Here is a 22,697-nt window from a genome sequence, read left to right as displayed (position 1 = left end):
GAGAGAGAGAGGAATCAAGCCTCCATCTGCAGAGAGGGAGTCAGGAGACATGCCTTCTGGCAGGAGCTGAAGAAGACAGCTGTGTTTGGTGTGGTATTTTTAAACGCATCAATGCTGCTCCAATCCCTGCGCCTCGCCTGACCTATTTTTAGCCAGGGCTGGCCATTGTTCTATTTCTGTCACCTGTGGGCCACGCAGTTGTTGATTCACATGCAAATGAAGCTTGCTCCCTCCCCGGCTTGCATTGCTGCCTGTGCGAGGTGCTCAGTACACAGTGCGCGGCTTTCCTAGCAACTCAGCTTGACATTTTTTTTTCCCTCAGACACTTTTGCTGAGGAGAAGAGAAAAGGAAAAACGGCTCAGACCGGAGAGAAATAGGGAGAGAGAGAGAGAAGGCAGATAAGAAGAAAAAAAAAAAAAAAGAAGCTGGACCTGCCATCTTCCACTGTGTTCTAGTGTTTGGACCAGACTGAGGCAGGCAGGCAGGCAGGCAGGGCACCCGGGAGAGTATAGCAGCCCTGCGGAGAGAGAGAGCGAGCGAGCGAGCGAGAGAGAGTGTGTGTGTGTGCAGCTCGTGTTATTGCTCCACAGTGAGAGTAGTTTCTCAGAGGAGGAGGCAAGAGGAAGAGGGAGAGAGTTCGCCTGTTGTCGTGGTCTCTCCCCTGAGTGGCTGAGGGGTGGCTCTTGGTGACAGGAAACGCAAGGCTGGCGATGAGACCTGAGCGCTGAGTGGAGTATGCTGCAGACGATTTACGAGGGCGAGTCAAGTTTCTCCACAACAGAAGGGCGCGTTGGACACCAGCAGTTCCCCAACCAGAGCAAGATGCACAACGTGAACAACTCAGGTGATCTCATAGCTTCCTGGCGTCTCCGCTCCTCTTGAGGGGGAATCTTTTCTTGTTTCCGAGTCTTTCTCTCTCTTTTTTTTTCCCCTCCCTATCTACTTCTCTACTATTTTTCCTCACATCCTCCGTGCCTCTCGTGCACACTCCGTCTCTTCTCTTTCGCTCTCAACTCTTTGCGCTTTAGCCGGTTTCTCATTCTGGCGAAAAAAGAGAAGTCAGAGCTTCTCAGCACAGCAACGTGGTAGGAGCAGGCACTTCTTCCTGAACCAAGGTATTTACTCTTGTGATGCTGCTGCTTTTAAAGAATTGTGCTTCAAATATGTCTCTTTTTTTTAAACCTAGAGGGTGTTTCTGAGTTTAAAAAGTGCTCGATTAACATGAGGAAACGTGTTAACCCTGTTCCCATGCTCCAGTTGCCTAGAATGAGTCACTGTGAACATGACAGGGGATGTTGTGTTTTGCGAGCTTCCATGTCAGCGTGCACTTTTCAGGGAACAGGAGGGAACTGTGACAGAAATACTGAGGGGACATGCGAAAGGTTTCTCTCAGGATATTTACCACAGACATCGACCGTTTCTATTTTTGACCTGACAATTGAATTGAAGAGTACACGGCTGACATCAGTATGACTAACGTCTATTCACTGCATTGAGTCAAGATGAGTCACACCTTATTTGCTTTGATTTCTTTCTTCTTCTTTTTTTTTTTTTTTGTTTTACGTGCATGTAGCTATTGATGAAATGCAAAAGTTGTCTTTAGGCATGAGTTCAGAGTCGAGGCGTTGTGCTCTGTGAGAACACTGTCATGTGGGTTTTGCTGGGAAATGTGTCATGACCAAGTGTGAATTAAGTCATGGGAGTGCTTCATTTACTGCAAAAAAGAAAGAATATATTTGGGTGTTCACTGCTTCTACAAATAGCCGGCATGAGGAACAACACAAAGTGGAAGAATTTCAGCAAACTGTTGCTCGTACATTTAAGGTTTTTTTAACACACTGGCAGCAAGAACAAATGTTGAACTGCCTTACGAAACGGGCAACATCCAGAGGCAGTGGGATAAACGTGAGGGGATTTAAAAATAAGACAGGAGGATGACAGAGGGATGACACATTCCATGTCTGTCAATAGAGCAGGTTATTTGACTATCGGGCTACAAGAGCAGGGCTTTTCTTCGTCTTTTGTCTTAGCGGCTTGCGAGCCAAACAACAGATATACTGAGCGCCTGAATTCGGGCTCCTTGCTTATTCTGTGGGTCAGCTATTCTTAGGTGAGTTATTTTCAGCTTATGGCATTAGCCTGCTAAGATTAGGCGTCTGTGCGTTATCATTCCATCTCGGCATGCTCCTGATATAACAGCGGTTTGGAACAGATATTTATAGAGAATTCTGTCATTTGCGTGTTTAATTTGTTCTTTCCACTTTATAGTAAATCACCTGACAGTGACTAACAGTGTGTCTGTAAGTGCTGCTCCACTGAGCCTTGTTCTGTGAGTTTACAGGGTGACATGTGAGAGCGCTGCTGTTTCATTTTTTTAAAAACTTTTTAATTAATAAGATAATAAATATGGTTGCTGAAGTGATCATCTAAATAGATCATTTGTGAATTGTCTCCCAAAGCAAACTTCTTGACCTTTTTACATGATCCTCTACTCCTCTGCTGTTACATTTTAAGTGGATCAGCACAATAAAAGCTCGCATAATCACGTTTTTTATTTTGATTAGTGCCATCGAAGTTCTGAGAAAAACCATCCTCACATGGGCTCTCACACCAGGAAAAACTAATTAGTTTCCCCCCCAAGTGCGGAATATCGTGCACAAATATCAATAGGGACCTTTCAGACAATAACAATGCTGCACCTTTCAAGTCCACTTGTCTGAATCCTGTATCCATTCAAGTTGCCTCACCGTGTGTATTTGAAGAGCTCACTGCTGAAGAGAAGCTGCACAAAAGATATGGAATTTTGCTTTAGTGCTGCTTAAAAATCAGTCATTGCAAAAAAAAGATGAAGTGGCTTTTTTATTATAGAACTTTGTAACAGCAAAGAGAACTGTGCAACAAACAGCAACGTTTCTTTCTGTTCCTGACTGATCAGTGCTGCTAAGTGATGCTTTCCCTGTGGTTGGAGGGTTTGCTGTGGCTCAGGGAATTAAGGGAATTGACTCTTGCTGATTGATTTATTAGGAATTTTATTGATTGTCTGATCTACTGCCAGTGTTGCTCATAGAGAACGGGGAGTTATCATCTAGCATTCGCTGGGTTTTCCACGTTTTTGCCCATGTTGTTTTGCATGTTGTTGTTGTTGTTGTTGATTTCTCGAGGTGGCCTGACAGGACAGGAGGCGACCGGACTCCTGGCTCCCCTCAGCGAAAGGCCTCGTGGTGGCTCGGCTCGGCTCTCTTTGTTAGTAGATAGCTTGCAAACCGCAGCTCTGGCTCAGCTGCAAGGACGAGCCTGAGTCTTAAAAATAAAGACCTGTTTCCTGCTTTAGACATGCCAGCTGCTCAAAATAACAAGGCACTTAATGAGAGATCCAGCACCACATTGCAGTCCCAAGCATCAGCTTATTTTTGCCCTCAAACATCTTCTGTATCTCTGGTTCTATTTATACAGTCAGACAGGGAATTTAGATCAGCAACCATCTCTGTTTCACACTAAATGCTCGCAACATGCGTGTTTCAAGTCTAACATGCAGTTCTTTGGTTGTGTTTACTGCCACAACTGGCAAATTGGGAATAAAATATAAACTAAATACACTGATTTACGGGAAGTTTGAGATAAGATGGTTAAATCTTTGTAATCATATGGTTCAGTGGACAACAAATGTAAGTTGTGATAATGTTTTAGGGGTTTTACTGAAGAAAAATTGCATACATTTGCTTTCACTTTGTACTTTTTATTTGCTAAAATAGACTTGACACTTTCATGGTTTAAGTGTTGTCTTATGCTAACACAACCATCGCAAACGTTTTGACAGCAACATTAGCATCATATAAAGAAATCATGGCATGTTTTTCTGAGGCAACTTTTCATGCTACATGTTTTATTTGTGTTATTGTTTTAACTGGGAAAAAACACCTAAATGGGCATTTATGTAAATTTTTTTATTAACAAATTCAAATGTTAATTTGTTTTTTAGCACTTTCCGCTCACACTAAACACAATCTGCTCCGTGTTACAGCAGCATTTAAGTATTTTTTTCTTTAAAAAAGAAAAAAAAAAAAAGAAATCTTAATATGCAGTCTTATTCCATGACACCGAAAGGTACCTCGAGGTGCAACTTGTGAAGGTGTAAGAATAGCTGCACTATTTATATTCAGGGGGTAATGTTTACAATATTAATAACTCTCACTTTCGTAGTCGGCGTATATGCTGTCAGGATAAACCAGTAAAATGTCAAGGTGTTCTTTAAAACTCCAGCGTAAGCCTGCACGGGGAATTATTTTGATATTCTTCAGATATAAATGTGTCCCAGACTCTTTACGAGCGATAGTAACGTCACCGTTGATGTGTTCCTCCGTCTGCAACGATGGGAAGCCTGCTAATGTGGCCTGAGGCAAACGAGAGGGAAAAAAAAAAAAGAAAAGCCATCCAACATCTCAAATTAAGGCTGTGATTGTCACTCTAACCACCACCACGGCTAATGAGAGGCAGATCGGTTATAGAAATAAACACTTTGGGGACAGTGGCGGTGCGACGCTGCAGTGGGAGCGTGGTCACAGGCCATGAGTCACCCTATCCCCCCTTGGCAGGCCCTCCACAGGGAGGAATTTGGGCATGGGGCTGGGTGCTTGTTGCTCCCTTGTGCTAAAAACAAATTTGGGAGCTGTCATTCATAAATCTCATGTTTACCAGCGCCCACAGGCACTTGTGTGCACTTTCCACCGATGAAGACTTTCACCCGAAAAGACACTCGTATCAGCGGGTCAGGATCGTCATGGTACGACCGAACCAGATGCTCTTCTTTGCGAGCGATCGTGTCAAAAATGACCCGAAAGTTACATAAATGTGACACTGCGCTTTTATTTTTGCCCGTGTTAAATTGAGCAAGGGGGCCTCACAACTGTGACAGTCTTTCGCACATTGTCTATATTAAGACCCTGCTCAGAAAAGCTTTTATATTTAGCCCTAGTTACTGGTGGTTCCGTATTCTCCTCTGCCTCGGGAGTATTTTTGTGATACAGAAACAGCAGATTTCAGTTATGCTAGTTTCAGGGTGCATTTTACTTAAATATATCAACCCGTAGTCACAGATTTAAAGCGCTCTGTGGTTGAGAGCATTTATAAATCAGCACAGAGAACAGAGTCTATATGTAAGTTGTGAATTATACAAGTCGGAGCTTCAGTGCAGCGAGAACAATGCCTACCTACCTTTAGGACCTTATTATCTCCCCTCAACATTGTCACTCCGTTCAGTGTTATTCTCGCCGACACGGTGGACGGAGAGCAGACAAGAATAGAACAGGCACATGAGGCTGTTGTGGTTTCCTCAAGGGCCATTTCATACAGCCTTGGTTATCAAAGGTGGCTTAAGCTTTCACACTCCTCCTCCTCCTCCTCTTCTTCCTCCTCCTCCTCCTCCTCCTCCCCCCCATCCTGTTAAACCACTGTCTGCGATTTTTCTGATGGAGGCTCAGCTTGACGGGCTGATCAAAGTGGAGATCCTTAATGCCACTCACAGTGAGGGTACAGAATGAAATATGAGATTAATTAGATATCACAGTGGTGAATTCTCCCAGGCAGCAGGTGTTTTTTTTTTTCTTTTTTTTTCTCCTGTTGTTGCTATATTTAGGTCCATTAGGCAAAAGTAAGGCTGTCTGACTCTCTGAGCCCTTCAATGGTTCACAGGTTCACGGCTGCTCCTGGAACGTTGCCCGCTACAAAAGAGTCCTTTGTCAAGTACTTACACGCTAAGATTAATATTCCCTGTCAGGAGAGAAGGGTCTGTTCTACAGGTGCCTGTTCTCTGCGCCTGCTGAGCCGCTGCCCTCCTCTGTCATTTGATTGGAGCTGTTTTTAGAACACAGAGAGGAAAATTACAGCACAGGAGTCCCCTCTAGCTGTCTTCACTTTTTGAACACGCTTTAAGACAACTTATCGCTTTGCCGCTGATCCTCTACAGAGCATGTGTGTGTGTGTTTGTGTGTGTGTGTGTGTGTGTGGGGTTTTGTAACTCTTCCTCTCTGTCTCTCTCTGCTGGGGACTCCTTTCTTATATAAGAGCTGAAAAAGCTGATATAATAGTCAACATGTCACATTGCCACTGTAGGCAGGAGATGACATGCAGTGAGACTCGATATCTGCAGAATGGGGAGACATAATTACGTCGCCAGCGTTGCCATGGCAGCGGCAAGTTAGGGTGGTGGATACTAGGGTGTGGGGGTTGTCACAGACCAGGATTGCGCCACTTGCTTTTATGTTTCTATTTATAATCATCACCGCCGCATACACATGGAATGGTGGCAATGAAAAACAGGCTACATGACAAAACAAACGGGCGCCACCGAGCTTCGCAGCATCAGTGAACACGAGGGCACCGCTTCCTAATTGACGGCTACTGTCGGAGGACGCTGGTTCTTTAAAATTTTACTGGCATTTTCACCCCTCAGTTTACGAGTTTAATTAACAACAGGATGGAGACGAGATTATTTACACGAACGCACGGAGTGAAACTTGTCGGTTTTGCTTCCGGAGAACAGGTGGCGTGGCAACATCGCCTGCATTTGTTCTCTCAGATGTGACCCTTGAGAAGATTAAGGCAATGAATGCACTCAATAAGTCTCCCTCAAGCCACTGGAATTTTAAGTAGGTTTGAATATTTCTCTGGTCTCAAAATGGAAGAGACATTATACAGTCTGGACAATGCATATCCTCCCTTGAATGTCACACCATGATCAGCATAACTAACATGTCTGTTTTCCCAAGGATTTGGCATTTTTGTTTTAATACACCCCAGTCTTTAATATCTGGAACGGATTCATAGATGTGATTCTTTGAAAATAAAGTGCCTCATGAAGGAAGCTGATAAATGCAGTGGTGTGGACTAAAACAAAATTATAGGACAAGTAAAATATTGTACAATCACTAATCATCCTCTATGGAATAGAGATGAAGTAGCCCTGTCTCCTGTGTTCTTAACTGGCAATCGATTTTCTCTGTGGAACAGGCTATATATAGAGCTCGGAGACCAAAGGGATGCCCTCTCACTTTGTATCTGGCAATTACTTATAATAGAGGCAGTTCTTTGCAATGCACACATTGCAGCATCTGCACTCAAGAAAAGGAGATGCAAAGATCATAAAAACATGAATTCACAAACACATGCGTGTTCGTAATCTGCTTTGCCTTAAATTATTTATGTTAAGACGGGATATCTGCATGATGTTCTGATGCAGACGAGGAGAAGGACTCTGTTTATTTATTTAGCAAACAGTGGGAAGACGGGTTTTATGTAAATACTTTAAATGACCGCTCTTAACATTTCGTGCCAAATGTCCATTGAGGTTCCTACTGTATATAGCTGCTCCCAGTGGACTCCACGCTGCCGGATGTGATCCCGTGTTTGTTTATAGAAACTATTATAATTGCAGGTTTCTGAGGATCATGGGAGAGAAAGATGTGCTTTTTGCTTATGAACCTTCCCCCATTCAGTCTGTCTGAAGTGTGTCTTTTTTGTCCTCCTTTGCTCTTGATATATTTTGTTTTGCAAAATTATGCAGATATTATACACAGCCACTTCTGGTTGCATGATTTGAATCTGTAAAGGTGCAATTATGGACTAACAAATCTCTTTTTCTCTTTTATTCCTTCTCCTTTCCAATTTCTGGGCCACAGTGGATATTAAACCGGACGTACCATTGGCTGTGGAGCCTTTATCTCCTTTGGACCTGCGCACAGACCTGAGGATGCTGGGGCCAGGCTCGGACCCAGGACTATGGGAGAGGCAGCTGCAGCAGGAGCTGCTCCTCATTCAGAAGCAGCAGCAAATCCAGAAGCAGCTACTAATCAGCGAGTTCCAGAAGCAGCACGAGAAGTTGACCCGTCAGCATCAGGCTCAGCTCCAGGAGCATCTCAAGGTTAGCATCGCACCCGAGCAGTCTGTATGGAGGACAGCACAGCAGCAGCAGCACAGTGGCACAGCGCAGCACAAAACAACAGAACACAACACAGCATGTGCAGATCAGTAGAAAACTGTATAGCTCAGGACAACATTACAAAGTGCAGAAAAGGAGAAACAACTCAGCACAGCAAGGCGGAGTGTCGAGCAATACATTACAGCTCAGCGTGAGTTATGTTTTTCACAGTCGAGCACAGAATTGTCCATCACAGCAAAAAAACAAAAAAACAAAACAGAAATTAGAGTTTGCGCAGAAGCCGCCATCATTTCAAGACTGTGTTTATCAGTGTTGCTCCCTTCATGCTGACACGAGGCCCGCGTGTTTCCCAGCTTCAGCAGGAGCTCCAGGCCATGAAACAGCAGCAGGAACTTGCGGAGAAGGAGCGTCGTTTGGAGCAGCAGCAGAACCAGCAGGAGAAGGAGCAGGAGAGGCATCGGCGAGAGCAGCATGTTTCCAGCCTGAGCCTCCGGGGCAAGGAGCGCTCCCGAGAGAGTAAGAGCTCGACACCGTCATCGTCGCCCATCAGGGGCTGAATTAAAAAAAAGTAAAATAAAAAATGAGGGCCGAAGGCAAAAGCAAGCATGGGGCCACAAATTTTAACCCTCAACCTTTTCAATCATTTTTTAAAAGCACAGCCTCAGCAGCGGGGCCTGAGTGAAATATGCATATAACAGCTGAATAGGAACCGACTGAGACAATACTCCTCTGTATTCCCTTTGGGCCATACACATGTTCTGCTATGATCATTATTACAAGGATAATAGCCTTCAAGTCATGTGGCAGGCTTGCCTTCGTAGGCCTGCATAATTTAGCCGTATTTTATTGTAATAATCGCTGTATATATGTACTGCTGGACTGAGAGGATTACCTTGGCTGGATGTTAAACTGTTTATTTAGATTTCAATTAGCTGCTGCAACTACTCATCCTGGGGTCCACATTATTCTATTCATTTAATGAAAACCGTGTACACAATATCCAACATCCATCGCTGATATTACTGTAAACTAATCACCGAGATTAAAGCAACAAGCATCAGCTTACATAAACATATTTTATGTTCTCTTAGTCGTGTTTTGGATTTGCTGAGGTTCGGGTGGAGCGAGTACACGAGAGAAAATACTGTTTAGTTCTAGGGTGACATCCTGAAACACGTGCAAGCAAAAAGCAAGAAAGCAAGCAAGGAAATCTGTTTTTGCTTGTTCTGTGAAGCAGCCCTTTAAGACCACCTCGTTTGTATTCACCAGGGCTAGTGGCACTCTCGGTCAGATCACATTTGGCACTAAAGCGGTTAAAAATTCATGTAAAGTATATTGTTCTCACTGCGTAGGACAATGCAATTACTATTCATAAGGAGGACAAACTGTTCTGATTTCACGTCTCTAGCTCGTGGAGGCACGATCTCTCAATATTAGATCCTGGAGACAAATCACGAGTCTGAAAGAATATACGACAAGATAATATCGATGGTAGCTCGGTGCTTAACTACTAAGCAGCACATGAAAGTGATGACATTAAGTTGGCCGCTGACATTTAGGCTTCGAATTTAGAAGAAAATGTCTTTCAAAAGCGCAATGAAAATAGTGCCAGATATAGTGTTTCATTTCTGTTTTTACCTTATAGCTAATAATAGACAAGATTTATGACTTTGTCAAGTCAGGTAATTTGAAACTGTGCCCTGCAACTGTAACCTCTCTGCAGTATCACTGTAACACAAACTAACACCTGTGACCACTAGGGGGAGATCTTCCTACATAAGTTTGGGTGCTTAGGAACAGAGAGAAGAGTCAATCACAAGAGATTATAGAGACAAAAAAAAAAATGGATTTAGGGGCCTCAGGACAGTTTTGAGTTGAAGGAAAACAGTTGCAACTAACATTAGAGTCAAAAATTGTTGTGTTGTTATGTAGGCAATTATACATTGTGAATCATTTCTCTCTAGGGTAACCCCAATCCCTTTGCTTCTGCCTTTTGGTCTCACAGGTGCAGTGGCCAGTACCGAGGTGAAGCAGAAACTCCAAGAGTTTCTGTTGAGCAAATCGGCGAAGGATCCTGCAAGCAACGGAGTGAATCACTCTTTCATCCACCATCCAAAACTCTGGTACACGTAAGTAGAAAGAGTTTGATAATAAAAAAAATCACAATGCTACATTTATACTCACACAGAAACTAAAATTAAATTATGACAATTTGATTTATTCTTGTGTTCTCAGGACTTCCCACCACACATCACTGGACCAAAGCTCCCCACCTCTGGGCGGCACATCCCCCACCTGCCAGTACACTCTGCCGTCACCCATAGAGAGCAAGGACGACTTCCCCTTGAGGAAGACAGGTTTGATCATTTGCACACAGCACGGGCATAAAAATGCAAATGCACACATATACACTCTACATACTAAATCTACACACACACACAGATAGTTTGAAAGAGTTTAATGTGAGTGTTGCCTTGTATTTGTCATTTTACATACAATGAAGTGCCTATTTGACCCTTATCAGTCAAGAGGTGGGTAAACCCAGGGAGTATTTCCTGAGGTTTACTTATGACCTGCTAATAACAGCAGTTAGGCCCGTTTTGACCCCTGCCCTGCTCCTCATTCCTCCAGGGCTCAACACGAAACTTTCCTAAGAGGTGACGCACGGCAGAAATTTAACTTAAACCTTCCTCGTTCTTGTTAGGATTATTCAAAAACACAGCAGTTGAGCAACACACTTTAATGCCATGTTCTCACTCGGCAAGTTCAGCTTTTAATTACTGTTATTTGTACTAAAATTACCTTAAAAAACTGAACCACGTTTGTCCCCACGTTACAATAACAAACCAAGGCTTCTTTGAAACTGTTTAGTGGCAGAATTAAGGGAGATTAATTTCTCCTGAGTTATGGGCTTTGAAAACAATTTTGAAAAGACACAGGTTCCCACCGAAAAGCAGCTCAGGTTTGTTGGTTTAAAGTTGGAGGCAGCCCTTTGGGGACGGCTAAGTAAATAAGAATAATTCCTCCCTCTCTTGGTTTGCACGAGTGCAAGCGCTCGCCAGGCTAGAAACTTCATAATTCGGCAGTGAGGTCACCAAATTATATTATGCTCTTTTCCCCTCTGTGTCTCTTTTAATTACATTGGAAAACAATTATACTTGTTGAGTTATTTAACTGCAGGCCTGTCATGTTGTGTGTGTACACAGCCGCGAGATCAGGCAGAGGAATTATATCTTGTAAAATAAAGTCGAACAAATATTAGAAAGGTAAATGAAAGCTTTGGGGGATTTTATTTATTTATGTACCGTAATCTCACAGAGCCATGCCATCTTCGGTAGAGAGGAATATCTCCTCTAAGTATATATTTACATCTTCAGGACACTGTTTTATCCACAAGGTGAGGAAAATGACAGAGAGGCTGTTTATGGTCGCATCGTTTGCATTGTTTCAGTGTGAATGCAAAAAGGCAGGTTTACACTCCCTCGTTTCTGTGCCCAACTCTCTCGCACTGATAAAACCATTTCTTGCCCTTTTGGATTCCTGAATCTATATGTGGTCATTTCCTGCTTGGGCCTTCCTCCCCCACTTCCCGTCTGTCTTCATTAAAGTCCTCTGAGAGCTTGGCACGCGAGGGGGGACACACAAAGGTAGTGTTGTTCCCCGAACCGCCGGCTGTCACCGATAGCTGATTGGCAGGTGTTGCCGGCTTCGGACTGGCACAGGCAGGATGAGCCTCGACAGGATTGTTTGCTTAAGCAAAGATAGCTCTCTCAAAACAAAGTGGAGATGACTCCAGTGCTCCATGTTCGACTCCCCGCTGCTTCATCTGGCCAGAGGGCTGAGCGGCATCTTTTTCTGGTTGACTCTGAGGTTCACGACGAGGTTTACGATGTACATGTGATATATGTTTGCAATAACTTTCTGGTCAGTAGGTGTCCTCTGAATTTGAAAATCTGAAATTGGCATCTTATTAAAGTCAACTTTTTGCATTTGCCAACCACTTTTCACCATCAAATTAAATGGCTTAACAGGGGTTTTTAAGAAACCTCCAAAATTTTGCTTCAGATCCATTTTAAACCTCTTAAACTCAAGCTGTTTATGGATGTTTTTTTTTTTTTTTTCTTCTTTTCCCCTTTTTCTTATTTTTGGGTTGTTTTTCCTTTTTTTTTTTTTGTCTTGCCAAGTTTTCGTTGCCTTGGACCTTGAAAAAAGTTTATTTTTTTTTTTTTTTTTTTTTTAAAAATATTAAATTAAACCCTGGAATAAACATGTGCAAGATTCAGGTGGAAAGAATGGTAGCTCTACATACTCTTGATATTTTACTACTTCCATACTTGTCCTCTATTTACTTTATATAAACTCAACCTGCAGTTCAGCCCAGTTTGGCCCAAAACTTTTAGATTTTTTGTCATCTGGCTGTTGGTATCAGCTAATTCAATAATGGCTTCACGGTTGTGCAGTGGAGTACAGAATTTTTTGTTTTTTGCGGGATCTCTTTAAAGCATTTTTTTGGCAAATTATTCAATGAGATGTGTAGAATAAAGTGATTATGCTGAACTGTCACGATTTTAAGTTTACATTTGGTTGGTTCTCAGACAGAATGTCACGTCACAGCACAATTCTTCAGTTTCACAGTTGAAAACCTGATGATTCTTTTTGTTTTTACAGCTCTGGCTCTAATAAATGATGTAATTTTGGGCATTTTTGTAAAGATAAACTGCCTTTTAAATCCACTGGCAGATTTCAGGGTTTAGAGACAAGCTCCTATTTAATATATAGACATATAGTAGACCTGGCAGTCTACAAAAAATACTAATTCACGATAAGCAGGGACAACTGTTTCCACCCTGAATCAGTAAGTCCCTGTTAAGGAGACAATCTGTGCTTTGATCTCTACTATTAGGCGACCTATTAATTGCTCCATCGTCTCAAAAAGCACAGAATCGCTGCGAAGCCCTCGTCTTTATATCGCTCACCCAAAAAAGTGGTTTAAAGAATTTTGCATGATTAACTTGTTTACTCGCTAGATATCCTCTTTGTTTCAGTTCCTGGGACTGGAATAGACTCGACCGAGGGCACGCGATAGTCTGTGGCAGGAATAGTTTCAGCTTAGCAGTAAGAAGTGCAACACCCTCTCTGGTCTTGACCCAGTTACCAAATGTGTGCATTCAGCAGGTGCAGGAAAGATTTTCAAAAATAATCCTGCAAAGGTAAAACTGTAAAGCCTGAGGCATATCAAAGGGAAGTTTGTGTGGAGACTCCCTTTGTTGAGAAACACAATCAGATCTTGTGTATTCAACGCATTGATGAAGGGAATTTAAGTTGATATCTGAAGAGTCAGGGGGATGTGGCTTTAGTTTAAAAGTTTGCGAGAATAATGGGCAAGTAAATGTTCCTGTTCAGCATTATTTTAAGCAAGAATGTCAGCAAAATGCATAGCAGGCCGCCTTGTAAACAGAACACACACCTCAGCTTTCCACACGGCCATCTGTGCAGGTCCAGGCTCTAATGGACACGGTGACAGCACAGTTAAAATTCTGATTAAGTGGAGATAACGTAACGCACAAGGAGATTGATTTATGACCGCGGTATATTGCAGGCATCAGTGTACGAAGTGACCCAGGTGTTCAGACTATACGCTTTGCCTCCTGTTGCACCGTGCATCAGGGCATTTTTTTTTTTTCTTTCTTTTTTTTTTTTTTTCCATGGAGACCAACGAGAAAGTGTTTGTTCCCGTGCTGCTGTCTGGCGTTCCCGTGGCGACCAATTGGGATGCGTAGCTTGGTGGCAGCAGCGTGTAAAAATAGAAAGCAATCAAGGCAGCAGGGCGTGAAGCAGATTCATACGACTCCCAACAGCGTTTTCTCTCCATTTATCTCTCCTGCCTCCTTTCTTCCTCCCTCGCTCTCTTTCATTCTACCTCACACCCACAGGATTAGAGGTCTGTGCCACGTATTAGGGAAGAGGGTTTTGCTACTTTTGACAAAAGCCAGAAATAGCAGCATCTGGCCCACTCTCCGAGCTGTGCCCCCATCTCCGCTCCCTCTCCTCCTCCCTGCAGTGTTCCCACGTCACCGCCGCACTTCCCTTATGTATAGCTTGTATGTTGTACACATCGCAAAAAAAAAAGGGGGGGCCTATTTAATTATTGATCAGAGCTAAATAATTGAAACAGGTTGGCTATTGTGTAACAGAGGGTTTACATAACTTCAATACAGCTTTGTGCTCTGGCTTTCGGTCAAAAGACCAGCTTATCTATTCTGCTTGTTTATTTGAGTGTGCAAACCTCACCGTGGGATTCCATGTGTAACGGCTCTGATGGGAAGTCTATATGAGACATGACCGGGTGAGTCACTGTCACTGCGACTAGACAGGAGCACGGTTCAACAGTCAGACACTAAAGCATTAGCTTGCATTCATTAAAATGCTGGATACATAGTTCAACATGAATTCGCTGCTTTCATTCAACCTCTAGACTTGCGTTATGTAATTTTTTTTTGATTGTTGCGTATAGTACAGTATGTACCGCACATAACAAAATCAGTGTTTTCAAGTAAAAGCTGGCAATAAAACTCTTTATTATTCTTTAGAATTATTTAAATGTCCCTTTTCATTGCAAAGAAACGTATTTAAAATCTACAGTATAGGTGTTGATTTGCACCCCAGAATACATTTTATCTCCAAATTAAATTAAAAACGTGAAAAAAATGTCTCACTATGTTGCCTTATTTGTTTAAGATTTAATTAAAATTTTGTTGCTTCTTTTAATATTTGCACATAAAAGATGATGATAGCAATGTTAGAGCATTAGTCTTGGAAAGTAGATTAACCTCAGTTAAACAGAAGTTTAAAAATGATGAAATAACACAAAGCGAGACAAAATTTGTTTTAAATCTGGCGGAAAAGTTTGACAGCAGTAAGTCTGTTGTAAAGGATACTGCGTCAGCGTTTTTAGTCGACACTGAGGGACTAGATTTGTAAGTCTGGATCATTTCAGGCCAGGCCGTGTGTGACTGAGTGTGTTCGTACTGTGTATTTGGGTATCTCTGGTTTGCATTAGGAGGAGGTGGGGTGCGGGGAGAGCCTGAAACATCTGCCATGTTTTTGTGTTAGTTTAACTGTTGCTACTGTATCAGACTGTGGTCACCAGGGCGGCAGGTAGCGGACTATTTCACTTAGAGCCTGCGTGTTGCTCAACCTAATTTAGTCCAGATGAGGTGGAAATGGGCCCAATCCTGACTCATTTAATTTATCTGAAACCTGCTCCGAATTTCTCCGAAACTGAATTTGTAACATGTCCGAAGCGTGGCAACGTCGCTGATTTATAGTCTCTTCATTCTGCTTTTATTTTATGACATTGCTATTTCCTTCGATTGACTGTAGGGCTGCATAAAAGCCTGCCGTTTGACTCCGAAAGTAGTCACAGGCCACTCACATGATTGCATTACTTATCTCCATATGATGGGACGTCTTTATCATTCAACCAGCGTGAACTAAGACTTACGGAAAATGTCTCTTTTGTGTCTTCTAGCCTCCGAGCCCAACCTAAAGGTACGATCCAGACTGAAGCAGAAGGTGGCAGAGAGGAGAAGCAGCCCGATGCTAAAGAGAAGAGATGGAAACATCGTAACTCCCTACAAGAAGAGGGCATTGGAGCTAATGGGTATGCAACACAACTAACCACATGTTAGAGTTTCCTCTTTTCCTGTTACAACATGCATGAAAATGTACTCATATTGTACGATTACATAGCTGCATACTAATGAGCCATTTTGCAATGCAGTAGCACATAATGACCATTGCACTTCCACGTAAAAAAGAAAACCATTGTAATCATGGAGCCATGACCATACACATTAAACTGTTGCGAGGCTGCAGCTGTTATGCCTCTTTTGTGTGTGTTGTGCGTGTAGAGTGTGAGCATGCATACTGTGTCTAAACTCCTTGATGTTTCGTAGACTCGACGCCCACAAACAGTGCCCCTGGCTCTGGCCCCAGCTCTCCCATAGGGGCCTCCAGTGCCTTGGGGGCTGAAAACGGACCCTCCTCTCTGCCTACTACCACAAAAACTGAGGTAAGTTTAGAAATCGCGAGCGCTGCGGCTGATTTGCCAAAAAAGCGAAGCAACCAGGCTCAGCTCGGCGTGCAAATCATTTGAATATCAAAACATTCGTTTTAATGTCAGGGCACTAAAAGCCCGTCTGCCCTTCTGCTTGCAGCTATAAAAACAGCCAGTTGTCCTCCGTCTGTTACACTCCGGTGAAAATGACTTCCCACACTGACATTAAATAGACACAGCTTGACCCACATGTCTGATTACCCCAAGTTTGCTTTTATTAGAGGACACCACGCAGGAAAATAAATTCAGTCGGTGTTAAAATGCAAAATGTAACAGCGGATTTTTTTTCTTCTTCCACATGTGCTGCTCAATCGCATGTTTTTTATTTTTTTTTCGAAAGCAAGAAGAAAAAAAAAAGATCTGTAGTTTGGCCGTGTGTTGCTGTTGGCTTGTCATTGTGTCTCTGTCATTGGCCTGGCTGCGAGCCTGCGCTGAGTTGTTCTGAGGCGTTTCCCAATAGATTCATGGCTGAGTTGCTGACCAGAGCTCCCCTTAGACTGAGCTCACAAAGCAGACCATTATAGAGTGTGGCAGATATGACACATCTCCGAACAATCTCAAACAGAACAGCTGTGTTTTCCTTAACCATCACTGTTTACTCTCCCAGGGACCTCCAGTGACACGGGGAAGGGAGAGACGCCCTGACATCGGGGCTGAAGGTTGGGGCTCGGGGAGGCAGGCAAACTGTGGATTTTAATTGATATCCCAGGCGCTGGTAGCCAAAGACACCCACATGCTAACAACATAAACACACAGGATTGCTATTGTATCGGGCCCAAGCTGAGGCTCTCATGAAAGTCGCCGGTGGACTGTGGGGCTGCTTGTGGACCTCATGCCTGTTGCAAAAGCAAGGCGTGTTTGTGCACCGTTACATTAGGTATCCTTTTTCAGAGGGAACGGGTCCCTCGGGTCAAATACGGGCCGGATATCCACATACAGGTCACTGAGTACTGGTAGGGGTTGGAAGGATAAACATGGCTGTTCCAAAACCACATGCTGGTCGGCTGCTCTGCTGGGTACAGGAAGTATGCCCCAGCGCTGATGTTCTCTGAGAGAGTAGCCTGAGGGTGGGGACCGGGGAGCAGAAACAGGCAGCAGGCCGACCGGGGACTGAAGAACTGAGGATGGAGCGGTAGATTTAGAGGTTTGCGGTGCTTAGAATAGCGTATCGTCCTCACTGGTGCCGTTCGAGGAAAGTTGCTGCTGCCTGTTTGTCTTTTATATCATCCATCATGAAAGCTTTGTGCTCACAGCGAGGTGGGCTGTTGTTCGTCATAGCGCGTTAACGTTTATGCCACTGCTCATGCCTTTTGAAAGTGTCCATAGTGGTATTCCTAAATCTGCCACCTCCTCTTAAATCTGTCCCTGTGTGTTTGATGTAGAGATGGCCTTCCCAGCCGAGATTATTCCGACCAGAGGGCTCCGTGTCCATGCTGAGCTTATACACCTCTCCCTCCTTACCCAACATCTCCTTGGGACTTTCAACTGCATCCTCACCCATTAGTGTGAGTACAAACTTTTCCTTCTTACATTAAATCAGTGTAGTCGTGCAGCGAGTGTAAGCTTTTCAACTCAGCTCTTTAAGTTGCCAAACCTGCCATCAGTGGCTGTCTGGGTTCTCAGGTCACTGACCTGCGGCCCCAAATGATTTTATCGACCTTAGATAAATATTGTTCTGCAGTGTCTTGTGTCAGGCATGCTCTTATCCTCCCCTATTACCTCATTCATCACAGCTTTTAAAAAGTCCAAGTCCACTCAAGTGCAACTCCTGATAACATAGCTCATGATATATCATCTTTTAGCTCTCTGGCACATTCCACAGAGGCCTGTTCATAAGCTTCTAACCATTGATAGTCTCCGATTTCAGCTTTATCCCAAATTTGTAACTACAAGAACCAATTTTCATTCATAAAGAACAGCTGACAGTATTGAATTTGGCTTGTTAAATAAATTATTATGCTGCCAGTCCAAGTGCGCAGCATGTGCAGTTAGTTTACTGCCTTTTCCCTCTTCTCTCAGGCTGCTATGGGGTTGAAAGACAGATCAACAGAAATAAAGCATGGGCTGCCCGGGCACCTGCTGGGCCCCGTGCCCCTTCAGACGGGCCTGGAGTCCAAAGTGAGCTCCAGTCACCAGGCTCTGCTCCAACACCTCCTCCAGAAGGAGCAGATGAGGCAGCAGAAGATGCTCTCCTCCGGTGAGACTGTTACTTCATCCCAGCCGTGCCATATGTTACAGTACAGACACTTTACAATTGGGTTTTTGGGAAGACTTAATGAGAGTTTTTCTTCTTTTTTTTCTGTGAAGGCCAAGGCTCCATGTCGTCCCACCCTCAGTCCCCTCTGGCCATGAAGGATCGCCCCTCCAGCAGTCGCCCCAAACTACCCAAACACCGGCCCTTAAACAGAACCCAGTCGGCGCCGCTGCCCCAGAACACGCTCGCCCAGCTTGTCATCCAGCAGCAACACCAGCACTTCCTGGAGAAACAGAAACAGTACCAGCAGCAGGTCCACATAAATAAGGTATTGTGCTGGTCATCAGTATTCATTCACAGGGGGAGGATTTTGACTTTCAAATTGCTTTTCACAGCATTCTGTATTCCTTTTTAGGTCTCGCGAGGTCTTATTTTCCTGCAGGGAGTCTGATTTAATCATTTTAAGAACACAAATGCTGATCTATTTTTAGCCTTTTTGCAAAAGCATCCTTGGCAGCTCAAGTTTACAGACCTCGGCCGTAGTCTGCTCTTCCCTGGTGTTATTTCTGCAAAGCAAAGAAGTTCTGCCTGACTTCAAATAGGGAAAGAAATCCTTCCCCTGCACTAATTCTGTTATCATAGCTTAAGGCATCAGTGCTGTTCACATGCTAACTCTGTGAAATTCAATTCATCTAAGTTCAAATGAAGAAAAAGTGCCCAGAATGCATTTTGTTCCTCTGTGGCAATATTTGTGTTTCTGTAAGCTGGCCGAGGTGACCTCGCTATACACAGACTGTAATTATTCTGGTGAGGGACGTGTGTGAGGTGGCAGACACAGTCAAAGGCAGCATTGTGTGAGCTCACATACTGATGTGTCCCAACGCTGGGCCCTAAAAGAGCCATGGGAACCATAGAGCAACTCATACCTAGAAGTAATAAAAAGCACAAAGAACTGCGAGCGCCTTTTGAGCCGTACAGTGCAGAACTTTTAACGGTTTCTGTTTGAATTCCGCCGTAACATTAAAACTAACCGACGCACGTCTCCGCCAGGCTGCTGAAATGAGTTTTAATATCAGCTGTAATTATTTAAAAGTACTCTGAAGCTGATTCGATTTGAAAAGAGCTTTGGAATAATAGCGGCATCTTGTCTGGGAACACGTGAACAGGCCCTGCTCTGATCACTCAGGCCAATGAGATCGCGAGTAAAGCCTCTTTAAGTGGAGGTTATAAATGGCCACTAATCAGGGATGAGCCCTCAGTGTTTTTGAGAGGGATCTCCGAAACATTGCCCTAATTAATTTCCTAGCAGTGGCTTGTCTACGGTTGTTTTTAAACGTCCTTCAGTGCCAGCAACAGTAGGGGGCACTAATGGAAATTTACAAGAGCTTAGGGATTTTAGGAAGAGGTATGAACAGTGTTTACTAATGCCAAGCTAAGGAGGCTAATTCTTATAGCTGAAGGGATATTTATATAAGGCCTAGATTCTGTAGACAGTAATGTTGTTGGTTTACCAGCTGTCAATGGGGAAGACACTTCCCTGCCTGTTCTTGGAGCCCTCTTGTGGTCAAATAATCATATCAGGACACCATTAGTTTGATGGGGAAACTAAAATATCCCCCTGAACGAGATGCCGTGCCAGTATTTACAATTATTTTCCAATATCACTCCACTAAAATCTATTTTCTGCATTTTTTCCCCCATTAAAGCAAAACGTTCTGCTATTTCGGACACTTCCAGGTGCAACATCCTAATCAAAATGAAGAATCTGTACTGTAATTGATTGAAATATTTTGATGGAACAAACATAGATGTAGTGAGATCTGTGCCTAAACCTTGTAGGTTTAGAGTGTAGCATGATGCATAGTGTCAGTACAGAGGACACTGACTCAGTTTGAAGGAGCAGAATCACTTATGAAGTTGTCTTTTGCAAACCTGTGTAATAAGGTTCTCCCTGCGTCAGAACTTTGGCTCCAGTGTTTGTGTAATATAAACTTGCTTTTTCTTAGGCCTTGCACATTCTGATCTCTATTTTATAATGCAAGTGAGTAAGAGTAATCCACTTACCTGGCCCAGTCAGGCAGGAACAATGGCTAATCTGCTTCTACTCTTAAACCTTATAAAATGCAGTTTCCTAATGCCACCAGCCAGAAACAGCTCAATTTGTGACATTACTGAGGTCACAGTAGTTTGGGTAGATGTAGCTGTATGCTGTTGGAATAAATGTTATGTATCATTTTGAAAAACTAAAAGTCAACCTGTTTTGTTCCAACGAAAGAAAAACACTTAATTTTGCAGAACACGGTGTCAGAGTGGATTCGGCAACTCAAAACACCCAACTTGTTTGTTTTATCTGTTCTATCTGCATTTTTTTTTTTGTTATTTTGGATTTATTAATTAGCCTGACAATTACTAAATGTCAAACATCAGCTAAGTTCATATGAATATGACTCATTTAAAGGGTATTTATGTAGTAACAGAGAATGAATAGTTTAATTTTGTTGATTCGATTTGCAAACGAGTATTGAATTTGTTTTCTGTGGCTTGAAAATAGCAGAAAAGATCCCAAAAAGTATTGCTACACGGCTATGAAACAGTGGATGTATCCCTCTGCTACTCCAACTTGTGATATAAACCTCCAATTGTCATTCTTTTTGCTTTGCTCTAATTAAAATTTGATCACTACGGCTCATTGGCTGCAGGATATCACCATTAATATGGAGACAATGTGTTTTGCAGCTGTTGTCCAAGTCCATCGAGCAGTTACGTCAGCCCAGCGCGCACCTGCAGGAGTCGGAGGAAGAGCAGGAGGAGCAGCAGCAGCAGCACAGGGAGGAGGTGGAGAGCATGCAGGAGGACAGGCTGCCCCCTGGAGGCGTCATCCGGAAGCACACGCTCAGCAGTAGCAGCAGCGGCTCAAGCAGCGAGCTGCCAGAGCTGCCGGCTCACTGCGGGGTCATCAAGGTCAAGGAGGAGCCGGTCGACAGCGAGGACGAGGCTCTCACCAGCCAGAGCTTAGAGTCGGAGCAGAGCACCTATCTCCACCAGGTCAAAGGAAGGCTGGTGATAAGAGCCATGATCTGAGAAGGGAAGAGGATGAGATCACACACTTGCAACATTCGCTAATAAACAACATCTACATCCCTGCAGTTTACATATATAGAACACACATACACCACACACACACACACACACACACTGCACAGTAGGCCAGCTCTCCCCGTCACGACATTCTTCTCACTCAGCTGCAGCCTCACTCGTCCCCCCACACTCTTAAGACTCTCTGTTTGTGATCTTTGTGTAGTGATCTCTGTAAAATATGTACGTTTCACTCGTGTAAATATGAAGACAATTTAGACCGTTCTTTTTAAGGAGCTGCTTTGGCCATCTCGAGTCTACTCGCAAAAAAACAAAACCCAACAACAAGTTGTGTGTACATATACTGTGGATTTAGCATCAGCGATGAGAAGGGAAGCTCGAGCATGTGTACAGCTTTCGAAGAGCCACCTTATGTTCCCGTTGTGTACATTTATTTGACTATCCACTTCATCTTTGAGAATTATCAGTAAGTCCTCACGTTGTGTTAAGGAATTTAAAACACTACATGCTCCATTGTTCTTGAAAATCTGTGATGATGTTCCATGTTAAATGAGCATCTGTCTTAGAGAGAATGTATTCTTAAATCCTAAGAGGAGGACGCTCCCTCACGGCAGACCTTTTTTTTTTATTCTTTTTTTTTTGCGCTGGGAGTGATATTGCCATTGGAATATGGTCCGCTGCTCATATTGCAAATTTGAAGGATAAAGCACTAAATCCCTGCTTGGGTGTTGCAGGCATCCTCCAACACATCCCAAAGTCTCCGTGTCTCTTTCTCGGAGTCGGTCCCAGAGCCAGGGCCCTCTGCGTTGAGCCGAGGCTCTCCTCCCTCTCTCCCTCTGGGTCCAAATCAAAAAGCTCGGGCCGAGTTCCTGCCCAGCTTTCAGCAGAGGAGTCAGACAGAGAGAAAAGAGAGAAAGAGAGAGAGGGCCGGGCAGGAAATGCCTTCTAGAAGCCAGGAGTTGGAGTGATTCATGTGTGCAGGAATGTTGAGAGAGGAGGACCTAGGGTTGGAGGAGTCCAAGGGGCCAGGCTTGAGAATTGATTTACTGTCAAAGCGAATTACAAAGTGAGTGGGGATATGGTTAAGGGAGTCCTTTTTTAAAGGGAATCGCTTCCTTTGTATTCCCCAGTGGCATGCTTACCTCAACATACAGGTTTGATGTTACTTCAATAAAAACCCTGGACGGGACCTCGCTTCTTCTTCTTCTTCTTTTTTTTTTTTTTGTAAACCCATTTTCCCCTAAAAGTGCCCATTGCGACATGTATAGTCTGTCTTAAAGTGATCAATCAAATGTATTGCATAGCCGTAAACCTTCCTGTTTCATTTGTACCGTCGACTAAATGTAAAAAAAAA

General features: G+C 43.5%; 1 protein-coding gene across 3 annotated transcripts; it reads left to right on the top strand.

Moving 5' to 3' along the window:
* Window positions 1–430: 430 nt before the first annotated feature.
* hdac9b (histone deacetylase 9b) lies at window positions 431–22,697 on the top strand. 3 transcript variants are annotated; one of them, XM_008294829.1, is made up of 11 exons: window positions 431–845; window positions 7,675–7,916; window positions 8,288–8,450; window positions 9,940–10,063; window positions 10,170–10,291; window positions 15,466–15,597; window positions 15,893–16,008; window positions 17,436–17,558; window positions 18,073–18,250; window positions 18,361–18,575; window positions 20,984–22,697. In XM_008294829.1, exons 1-11 carry the CDS (start codon window positions 737–739, stop codon window positions 21,326–21,328), a joined length of 1,869 nt encoding a protein of 622 aa, XP_008293051.1. In that variant the 5' UTR covers window positions 431–736; the 3' UTR covers window positions 21,329–22,697. The 3 variants fall into 3 exon arrangements, with proteins under 3 accessions (XP_008293051.1, XP_008293050.1, XP_008293053.1); XM_008294828.1 differs by having other exon boundaries at window positions 9,931–10,063; XM_008294831.1 differs by lacking the exon at window positions 431–845 and adding an exon at window positions 912–1,116 and having other exon boundaries at window positions 9,931–10,063.

The sequence above is a fragment of the Stegastes partitus genome, unplaced genomic scaffold (assembly GCF_000690725.1).
Source record: "Stegastes partitus isolate 25-593 unplaced genomic scaffold, Stegastes_partitus-1.0.2 Scaffold998, whole genome shotgun sequence".
NCBI classification, from domain to species: domain Eukaryota; kingdom Metazoa; phylum Chordata; class Actinopteri; family Pomacentridae; genus Stegastes; species Stegastes partitus.
Note: the sequence above shows the minus strand (reverse complement) of the source record. Positions and strands in the feature narration are given on the sequence as shown.